Source organism: Mus musculus, chromosome 16, assembly GCF_000001635.26.
Source record: "Mus musculus strain C57BL/6J chromosome 16, GRCm38.p6 C57BL/6J".
Classification (NCBI taxonomy): Eukaryota; Metazoa; Chordata; class Mammalia; order Rodentia; family Muridae; genus Mus; species Mus musculus.
Window position 1 is genome coordinate 11,312,278 of NC_000082.6, and position 10,583 is coordinate 11,322,860.

The window sequence follows — 10,583 nt, forward strand, 5'->3', positions numbered from 1 at the left end:
ACAAACTCTTGAAGTTTCCAGGATAAGGTAATGGCTCAGATCCGTCTATATATTTATTTAGGTTTCTCAAGCCAGGGTTTCTCCAGGAAACAGTCTTGGCTGTCCTGGAACTTTTTCTGTAGACCAGGGTGGCCTTGAACTCACAGAGACCCGCCTGCCTCTGCCTCCAGAGTGTTGGGATTAAAGGCGTGGCCACCACCACCTGGCTCACTCATATATTTTTAATTGTTTTTTTACTTTATGTGTATGAGTGTTTTGCTCCTATGTATATCTGTGACCGCGTGCGCGTGTGCTTGTTATCCACAGAGGCTAGAAAAGGGACTGGAATTACAGATGGTTATGAACTACCATGTGGGGGCTGGAAATCAAACAGGTTCTTTGGCAGAGCAGGCAGTGTGATTGCTGAGCCATTTCTTCAGGCCCTAAGGTAGTTTTATGACAAGGTTGCTTCAGTGTAGTTCAGTGGACCTTGGATTCACTAACCATGTGCTTCTACCTCATGCTTTGGTGGTGGCGCACACCTTTAATCCCAGCATTTAGGAGGCAGAGGCAGGTGGATATCTGTAAGTTAGAGGCCAGCCTGATCTGCAGTGTTCCAGAACAGCAGCCTGGGCTACACAGAGAAACCCTGTCTCAAAAACTAAAACAAATATATATATGTGTGTGTGTGTGTATGTATATATTATCATTATTATTATTATTATTTTGTTTTGAGACAGGATCTTGCTGTGTAACCTAGGCTGGCTTTCCACTTGAGACCTTCTTGTCTCTGCCTTGTAGGTGCTGGGATTATAGGCATGACTCCCTGACACTCAAGCTTGAATCCTTAACCCTGACTTTACAGATCATAGAGGATACGACATATATGCACAAGTCATCAATCCAAGTGCTTTCCAGGGGATGGTAAAGGCTCACTTCTTTTTGAGGATGTATACTGGATTGTCGTTTTACTTTTTCTTTTTTTTTGAGACAGGGCCCCTCTATGTAGCTCTTGTAGATGAAGCTGGCCTCAAACTCACAGAGACCCACATGCCTCTGCCTCCAGAGGGTTGGGAGTGAAGCTTGCATCCCCATGCCAGCTAGGAAGACATTAATTGTCATGACATACTGCCCTCAGATGATCCTCCTTTCAAGCCTCCTGCTTTAACCCCAACTTCCAAAGCGCACCTGGTAGTCATAGTTGACAGATTCCTCCTGTCTTTCCTCTGCTGTCAGCCACTGCCACCCTCTGGTTCCAGCCTATAGCTTGTCCTCCCTGTTGACATCAAGTATGTAAGGGATGCAGCCCTCATCTTGCCTGTCTCTTGTCTCATGATACAGCCCGCAAACAGATGATCCATAAATGGCTACTGCACTTTCGGCTTGATGCCCCAGGCCTGTCCACATTGCAACTGTTACCTGGGTGGTAACTTTCCTCTATAAATAGGTGGTTTCTGTTTCAGGAATAGTTTGCTGTGATATACCCCTCGGCTGCCCCGCCCAAGCCTCTTAGAAACGGAGGATCAGAAAGAGAGGTATTCAAATCCTCCACCACAATACCTGTGGCCCTCTTAAGAGCAGCAGGGTCTTTCTTTCCGCCTGACTTCCTGTCCACAGGGAACTCCCACAGAGAATCTGCTGTTCTTCCTCGATTTTCTGTCCACTCTTCCCGTTTCTTTCAGTGATCCAGTCCCTCATGGCGCAACAGTGTTTCCACAGTGAATATTTTGACAGTCTGCTGCATGCTTGCAAACCGTGTCACTTGCGATGTTCCAACCCTCCTGCAACCTGTCAGCCTTACTGTGATCCAAGTAAGTGCGAGTCCTCAGCTGTCGCTTCTTGTGGGAAGCAGTCTCCGATAGTGCTGACCATCTACCAGAGAACAAAATGTGTAGAGGAGATGGGGAGATTTTCCTTTCGTTTTCCTGAATCAAAACCAGAAAAGATAACTAATCTAAATGTCTCCTGGAATAACAACAACAAAAAGTCCAGAACCAGACTATTTTTATTCTTCAGCTCTTAATTGAGGCTTATTTAGAATTTAAAAGTTACTGTTGGTGAAACCAGGAATGGGTAATGCATGCTTCTAATTCAGTGGTTCTCAACTTTCTTAATGCTGCAATCCTTTAATAGTTTCTCATTTGTGGTGACCCCCAACCATAAACTTATTTTCATTGCTACTTTCTAACTAGTTTTGCTACTGTTTTTTGTTTTTTTGTTCTTTTTTGTTTGTTTGTTTGTTTTCTCGAGACAGGGTTTCTCTGTGTAACCCTGGCTGTCCTGGAACTCACTTTGTAGACCAGGCTGGCCTTGAACTCAGAAATCCGCCTGCCTCTGCTTCCCGAGTGCTGGGACTGAAGGCATGCGCCACCACTGCCCGGCCTAGTTTTGCTACTCATATGAATCATAATGTATATATCTAATATGCAGGCTATCTGATTTTTGACCCCCGTGAAAGAATTGTTTGAACCCCCCCGCCCAGAGGTGTTGTGCCCCACAGGTTGAGAACCAAACAAATTTGAGGTTTACCTGGACCACATTGTGAACTTCAGGGCAGCTTGGGCTAGAGTAAGGTCCAATCCCATAAACAACAAACGGGGATGAGCTGTAGCTGAGTTGGTAGAGCGCCTGGCTAGCATGTAACAGCCCTGGGTTCGGTCCCCAGCAGTGTGTGTGGTCATGGTGCTGCAGATCTGTAATTGCAGCACTTATGTAGGAGGTGGAGGCTGGAGGATCAGAACTTCAAGGTCATCCTTGGATATGGCTGGGTTTGATCGACAGGAGACTTTGTCTAAAAAGGCACCCCCAGTAAGACGCTCATGAATGTGCGTTAGGGGACCTGGGTGTCGGGAAGCCGTCATGCCTGGTGTGAATCCTGAGCTCTGGCTGCATCTCTCTGTGACATTCTTTTGATAAAGGCGTGACCAGTTCAGTGAAAGGGACGTACACGGTGCTCTGGATCTTCTTGGGGCTGACCTTGGTCCTCTCTTTGGCACTTTTCACAATCTCATTCTTGCTGAGGAAGATGAACCCCGAGGCCCTGAAGGACGAGCCTCAAAGCCCAGGTCAGCTTGACGGTGAGTCTTGGAATCTATTTCTGTAAGGGCAGCTCTTCCAAGTTTCATTTCCTTTTCTTTTTTTAACTTTGGCTTTTCTGTTGTTGTTACAGCACTTTCAAATGTGTTGGTGGGTAGTTACTCGAAATTTTGAGCTGGGAGCGGTGGCACATGCCTATCTTCTTAGCACATGGGTAGTGGAGGCAGGAGGATCAAAGAGACAAAGGGGCCAGGGTCATGCTTAGCTACTTACTGAGTGTGAGCTCAGCTGGGGCGATAGGAGACCAAATCGGCATCGGCAATGACAACAACAACAAATGAAACCCACCAACTATTCCCCAAACAAAACAAACCAGAGACATTGGACACCTACTTTGCAGTCGCCTTTCTTCTTTTCTTTTTTTCTTTTTTTGAGACAGGGTTTCTCTGTACAGCCCTGGCTGTCCTGGAACTCACTTTGTAGACCAGGCTGGCTTTGAACTCAAAAATCCACCTGCCTCTGCCTCCTGAGTGCTGGGATTAAAGGCGAGCACCACCACGCCCAGCTTGCGGTCTCCTTCAATGCCTATCCCCCCCCCCCCCAGCCCCCAAGTTCTCTTGACAATTGATCTTGACACTTCCTTGGAAAGTGTCTTTGAATTCAGTGCACTGTTGAGATACTATGTTATCACAACTGGACCACAGCCAGGTACTCTCAGGCTAGGAGCATTTGGCAAGACCCATCCATGTTCTTGGTTTTAATATAATTATAAGCACTGTTTGCCTATGCATGTTTTACTGCCCAAAATGCTAACAATGAATAACCTGGTTCACTAACCATCTCAAGGATAATTATTAAGCAACAGAGTACCAGTCACAGGGAAGTAGATGCTCGGCTTGAGGGCCTCTTAGGCTAAAAATATTTTTATAGCACTGTTCTCTGTGATTTGATTCATAGACACATAGTAGCCGTGGTCCTGAATCCTTCTTTTTTTTTTTTTTAAACTTTTTTTCTTTTGGTGTGAGTGGTGCATGGCTGTGAGTGTGCACGGCTGTGAGTGCGCACATGCTCATGTGTGCACATGAGGTTAGAGTAGGACATCAGGTATCTTTCTCTACCACTCCCCTCCTTGTTGCCACGAGACGGTCTCTCAGTGGGGCAGAAGCAAGCGGTTTCAGCTTTGATGCCTCGCTCTCATCTCTGCCACTGGGAGGTTATAGGCATGTGCTTGTTAGCAGCGTTCTAGAGATTTCAGCTCGGGTCCTCATGTTTGCAAGTTCATACACCACTCATCCATGCTCCCAGCCCTCGCTCTGCTTCTTTTATACATTTGTTTTACATGCATGACCTGCCAAGCATCTACCCCATTTGCTTTCCTGTGCGGCAGGAGTGGCTAAAAACTCACTCACTCTTTCCCCAGTTGGTTCCATAGACAAAAGAATGCATTTTCATTGTTTTTAAAGTTATGTGTATATGTGTATGGCCGAGAGTGGTTTAACAAAAATCAGGAGCCCCATGGCCGACTGACCTGGAATGGCCAATGGGTTGACAGAGAACTGGACCACAGATTGGATGTCATCCGGAGGGGCTTCAAATCTAGAGCCAGATTTTCGTACATGTGAGCACAGTACAGTGCCTCTGGTTGGCAGAAGAGGGCACCAGATCTCCTGTAGCTGGAGTTACAGGTGGATGCTGGTGACTGAAAAAGTCCTCTGGAAGAAAGGTACTTATTCTTAACCACTGGGCCACCTCTTCAAACCTAGAATGAAAATTTTTTTAACATACAAATTGTGCATATAAAAAGTACATGCCATAATGTTCTGCATACAGACACATAGGGAAACAGTGGTTACGGTCAAACGCATCCACGTCTTCACATAGTTGACCTTCTGGTGACAGGGTCTCAGGTATCACATGCTGGCCTTGGACTCTGTATCTCAGGATTCCCTTGACCATCTCTGATCCTCATGCTGCCATTTCTCCAGGGCTGGCTTTACTGGAATGCACCATCAGGCCTGATTTGTGAAGTTCTGGGGACTGAGTCCAGAGCCTCTTGTGCATGCTAGCTGAGTGAATGAGCACTCTGCCAGTGGAGCTGCATCCCCAGCCTTGCTCCATCCCCGGCGCTGCTCCATCCAGGGCCCTGCTCCGCTCTTCCTGTGGTGAGGGTGGTTGGAATCTACTCTTTGCCATTTGAAGTGCTTGCTCCAGTGCTACCCAGTCATCTTGTCACACGGTGCTCTACAGATGCAGCTTATGTAACTGCAGCTCTGGACTTCCGGCCATCTGCTTCTCATTTCCCCCACCTCCTTGCCTCTGGTAACTACCCCTCCACTATTGTTCTGTAAGTGGTTTCTTTTGCTTCACGTGGAAGTAAGGTCAGGCAGGCTTTCCTTTCCACCTTTTGTGTATTTCTAGAGTAACTCTGACTTATTTATTTTTATGCATTTGGGTGTTTGGCCTCATATATGTTTGTGTACCACTTGTATATGCACTGCCCCCAGAAACCAGAGTTCCCTGAGACTGGAGTTACATACAGTTGTGAGCCTTCTGCAAGACTAGCAGGGCTGTTAGTGGCTGAGCCATTTGTCCAGTCCCCGGAAGATGCTTTAGAAGATAGATCGCTCCACTGTGGGATGTTGAAAAGCAGGGGCTTAATCTCTGTGTGAGAGCGGGTAGGTACACACCACAGCACATGCGCGAGAACAACTTCCAGGAAGTTCTCCATTTTCATCTTCTACTGTGTTTGAGGCCGGGTCTTTCTTGTTTGTTATACTTCGTTGCAGTTTCCAAGATGGCTGAATTTCAATTCCAAGGCTGAGATTCTGTCTCTGCCTTCACCTCATTTCAGAGTTGGGGTTACAGACATCGGCTGCAGCACCTCATTTTTAGTGTGGGTTCTGAATTCAAAGTACTTGTGCAACAAGTACTTTGTTTGTTTGTTTTTCCAGATAAGGTTTCTCCGTGTGGCTCTGGCTGTTCTGGAACTTGTTTTGTAGACCAGGCTGGCCTCAAACTCAGAGATCTGCCTGCCTCTCTTTCCCAGGCACTAGGATGAAAGACGTGTGCCACCACGGCTGCCAGGTGTAGCAAGTGCTGTTAGAACCTGTTCTTCACAGATGCGTACTGGGGACAAACTGGGCTTCCATGTGGAAATCAAAGGAAATTCATTTAAAAATGATTTATCCAGGAGTGTGGTCTTCACCTGTAATATCAGTACTTGGCAGCTGAAGCAAGCAAAAAGTCACCAACAAGCCATGAGCTGGAGAGATGGCTCAGTGTCTAAGAGTATGTGCTGCTCTTGCAGAGGATCAAGGTTTGGTTTCCAGCATCCACATGGCAGCTCATAACCTTTTGTTACTTCAGTTCCAGAGGATCCAACAATGCTTTTGCACCAGGCATATACATGGTACACACACAGACACGCACCAAACACTGATACATGTTGTTATAGAATAAAAGAAGTTGGAGACCAGCTGACAGTGATTTCTAGGCTACATATACACAAACAAATAACATGCTAAAAAATGCTCTGTAAGATGCCATTTTAGGAAAACTAGGACAAAACAGACAGCAGGATCCATCTTTAGGGGTTGGCAAGATGTCCGTTCAGTTGAAAAGGTACCACCGCCAACCTCTTTAGGTTGCTGAGTTTGATCCACTCCCATAAACACCCCTAATGTCCACTGTGATGTGACTCATCCCAACACAACAAATAAACTTAAAATGTACCTTCCATATTCTTTTCCCTTCTGGTATTGGAGACTGAACTTGGGGCCTTTCTTGAACATGTTAGCTCCAAACTCTTCCTGCCTCAGCCTCCTGGTGGCTGGATTACAGGTATATGCCACCATGCTCAGCTTCTGTAGTCCAAAATGTCACTCACAAGATGACCCTGATGTGCTGTGATATATGGCAATTTCTTGTGTAAGATGAGGTCAAATCCGCATAACTTCCAAGAGCCAAATAGGTAATAGGTACAGAACTGATCCAGTTTGTGGCTTTACCAGTAAGGGTATCTGTCACGTGCTCAGAGTACTCAGATAGCAGCAATGCCATGGACTCCAGCCCATTGTCTCTATGTCCCTCCTGCTGTCACATTTTGTAGTCTTTATAAAGTCAGGTTGTGTAGATTTTTCATGTGATATATCCTGAGATTTAAATGTGGTCAATATAAGACAAGATGTAAAAGCTCCTTATTCCCACAAAGCAACCTGCCTCAGGGCCCTGCAGGGGCTGTAGTGTTAGTTGGCGACTCTCAGTGCAGGATGCACTCATCCTTGGTCTTGTGCTGCCTTGTGTCCTGCTGTGTCCTGCTGTGCATGGCATGACAATACCACTGAGGCTCTCAGGTGAATGCCTACCTGCTTCTGTACCATCAGGATCGGCTCAGCTGGACAAGGCCGACACCGAGCTGACTAGGATCAGGGCTGGTGACGACAGGATCTTTCCCCGAAGCCTGGAGTATACAGTGGAAGAGTGCACCTGTGAGGACTGTGTCAAGAGCAAACCCAAGGGGGATTCTGACCATTTCTTCCCGCTTCCAGCCATGGAGGAGGGGGCAACCATTCTTGTCACCACAAAAACGGGTGACTACGGCAAGTCAAGTGTGCCAACTGCTTTGCAAAGTGTCATGGGGATGGAGAAGCCAACTCACACTAGATAATGAGCTTCCTAACTGGTGTGAAGCTGCTTTGAGAACCTTCTGTCAGGAGAGCTGGTGTTTTAGATGTCGTTAGGATGACCGTTTACCAACCAAGAATACAGTTTTTTGTCCTTTAATTCTGGTTTTGTAGTTGACATTGTTTATGTAGTTTTATTTTATGTGCATTGGTTGTTTTGTCTGCATGGAGATGTGAGGGTGTCAGATCCTGGAGTTACAGACAGTTGTGAGCTGCCATGTGAGTGGTGGGAATTGAACCCGGGTCCTCTGTAAGAACAGTGTTCTTAACCACTAAGCCATCCTTCCAGCCCATGGTTGAATTTTTGACTCTCTAAACCAAAACCAAAACAAGGTGGTGGTGGTGTATGCCTTTAATCCTAGTACTCAGGAGGCAGAGGCAGACAGATCTCTGTGAGTTTGAGGCCAGCCTGGTCTAGACAGCTAGTTCCAGGGCAACCAAGGCCACACAGAGAAACTTTGCCTTAAAAAAAAAAAAAAAGAAAGAAAGAAAGGAAGAAAGAAAGAAGAAACAAACAAATAAAAAAGAAACAAAAAGCTCTCCAACATCTCTAGGCCCCAGAATATTATGTTTCTATCAGGCACCCACAAACATGGTAGGTATATTTGAGGACAAACTGGATTCTCCCCATGGCCAAAGAAAGCAAGATTGTCCCATGTTTTTCTATAAGTGGAAGCCAGGCTAATTCTGTGTGAAATGCAGCAGGTGCCAGCATGCTCATAAAAATGCATGTGCTACTGCTGACAAACACGAACCTGGTACTGTTTTCAGCTCAAGTGCAGGTGTGTGCACTATGTAGGCTTAATGGTGCCAGAGATTGTTCTAAGTCATTTTACACATACAAAATACTATAAGGAAGGTAGACCATTATTACCTCCACCTTATAAATGTTGTCAGGACTGAGGATTGGCTTAGGGGAGATAGAATACTTGCCTAGCATACTCAATGTACTAGGTTCTACCTCCAGTTTACACACACACACACACACACATACACACACACACACACACACACACACACGGAGAGGGGGGAAGTGAAGAGAGAGGAGAGAGAAAAGAGGAGAGAGAGAAGAGAGGAGAGGAGAGGAGCAAGACACTGAGTGAGTCCGAGCAGGGTAATAGCCAGTGAATGACTGTTTTATTTTATGAAACTGTAACAAGACATTTGAGGCTTGTTAATGTGTGAAGTATCAAAACATATCAAAACATATCATTTTTCTTTTTCTTTTCTTTTTTTTTTTTTTGGTTTTTCGACATATCATTTTCCTTACAGGCTAGCCTTAAGCTCTTGATTCTCTCTGGACTGGGATTATAGGAAGGCAGGACCTGTTCCACACTTGGTCTGCCTCATTTGTGGAGTTGGAGAGCTCCACGTGAAGATGCTAGCATCTGGGGAGAGAGCGCTGTTTGTGTCCTCCCAGGGTGGAAGGTGGAAGATTTTAGCTGAAGCCATGTGAAACCTCTGTAGGACTTAAGACCACTGGTAAAGGGCAGCCTGCAGGTTTAGTCACCTCCCTTTCCTTTCTTTATTGGAATCAAATCCAGGATGGCACACATGTGTTCTTCCACTGAGCTACTACAGTTTCTAGCTCTTCATTATTTTCTTATTTCTGATCAAGAGCCTAAGTTCTCCAGGCTGGGTGACTCCAGCCTCATATCCAGCAGGCAAAATAGTCTTTCAACTCCATATTTAAAATAGGGCAAAACCCTGGATTTCACAGTTGCTGTGAATTTAGCTCTTGTGTTCTCTCAGCACCTACCCACCTTTCCTCTCACTGTTGCCTAGAGTCAGTTGGACAACTCTTGTAGTTCCCTTAACCCACTGACCCACTGTCATTCTCCTCAGACCCATTACAATGCATTCTCATTCTAGAAAGTTCTCTCTCTCTCTCTCTCTCTCTCTCTCTCTCTCTCTCACACACACACACACACACACACACACCCACCACAAATTCTCCCAAGTGCCTCAGGCAGTAATTCGATTCTTCTGTGAATGTTGGTATTAAAGGTGTGCATGGTCACACCAGGATTGTAAGTGAAGTTTCAAATTCTGACTGCATCACTGTGCTTTGCACTTTTATTCCCACATCCATCATCAAGAAAGTACAAACTCTCCTGCCTGCAGGGCCTTGCACGTGCTACTCCAACTACTGAACTATATCCACCACTCCGGTTTTACCACTCCGGTTTTACTTTTTATTTCGAGAGTCTTGAGAAGTTACCCAGAATGGCTTTGAATTCACCTTTTGTTTTTGTTTGTACAGAGAGTTGAAGCTTGGGCCTCCTGCATGCAAGGCATGTGCCCTCTCTACCAAACTTTTTTTTTTTTTTTTTTTTTTTTTCGAGTCAGGGTTTCTCTGTATAGCCCTGGCTGTCCTGCAACTCACTTTGTAGACCAGGCTGGCCTCGAACTCAGAAATCCGGGATTAAAGGCGTGCGTTACCACGCCGGCCATCCACAGCTCTTGAATTCTTGCAGCTCAGGCTCCTGACTTATCCTCTTGAATGTTGGGATTTAAAGCCTGTACCACCAGGCCCTGCAGGCCCATTACTCTTTTTTTCTCTCTTCTCTTTGAGACAGTCTCAAGCAGCCCCATCTAGCCTCGAAATCATTGAGTAGTTCAAGGTTGACCTTGAACTTCTGATCCACCTGCCTTCCCCCGAGTGCTGGTTTGACGGACATGCAACACACTACTCCAAGCTCTCGGTACGCGTATATCGCATCCTTGTCCGAACTTCAGTCTAAATGGATGTCTTTTTCTTGGCTCGGGGATTGGGAGGCATTGATTTTGTGAGGTGCCGGTTCTCTTCCCTGCTACCCTGGGGCGTCGATTTGCCCGAGTATTTTGGTTCCGGGTCGGGAGGCGGGCCCTAGGAGAGTCACTGCT

The 10,583-nt window shown here is 46.1% G+C and overlaps 1 protein-coding gene across 3 annotated transcripts; it reads left to right on the forward strand.

Moving 5' to 3' along the window:
- Nucleotides 1–954: 954 nt before the first annotated feature.
- On the forward strand, nucleotides 955–7,797 carry Tnfrsf17 (tumor necrosis factor receptor superfamily, member 17). Of its 3 annotated transcripts, none has more exons than XM_006521989.4 (3): nucleotides 972–1,790; nucleotides 2,898–3,044; nucleotides 7,398–7,797. In XM_006521989.4, the coding sequence occupies exons 1-3, from the start codon at nucleotides 1,676–1,678 to the stop codon at nucleotides 7,679–7,681; spliced, it is 546 nt and encodes a 181-aa protein (XP_006522052.1). In that variant the 5' UTR covers nucleotides 972–1,675; the 3' UTR covers nucleotides 7,682–7,797. The 3 variants fall into 3 exon arrangements, with proteins under 3 accessions (XP_006522053.1, XP_006522052.1, NP_035738.1); NM_011608.1 differs by having other exon boundaries at nucleotides 1,532–1,790; nucleotides 2,898–3,056; nucleotides 7,398–7,791; XM_006521990.3 differs by lacking the exon at nucleotides 2,898–3,044 and having other exon boundaries at nucleotides 955–1,790.
- The last annotated feature ends 2,786 nt before the right edge of the window (nucleotides 7,798–10,583 follow it).

Coding starts and splice junctions, on each gene's coding strand:
- Tnfrsf17 (NM_011608.1), top strand. CDS start 1,676: ATGGCGCAACAGTGTTTCCACAGTGAATATTTTGACAGTCTGCTGCAT. Junction 1,791..2,897: donor TCAGCCTTACTGTGATCCAA/GTAAGTGCGAGT, acceptor CTTTTGATAAAG/GCGTGACCAGTTCAGTGAAA. Junction 3,057..7,397: donor AAGCCCAGGTCAGCTTGACG/GTGAGTCTTGGA, acceptor CTGTACCATCAG/GATCGGCTCAGCTGGACAAG.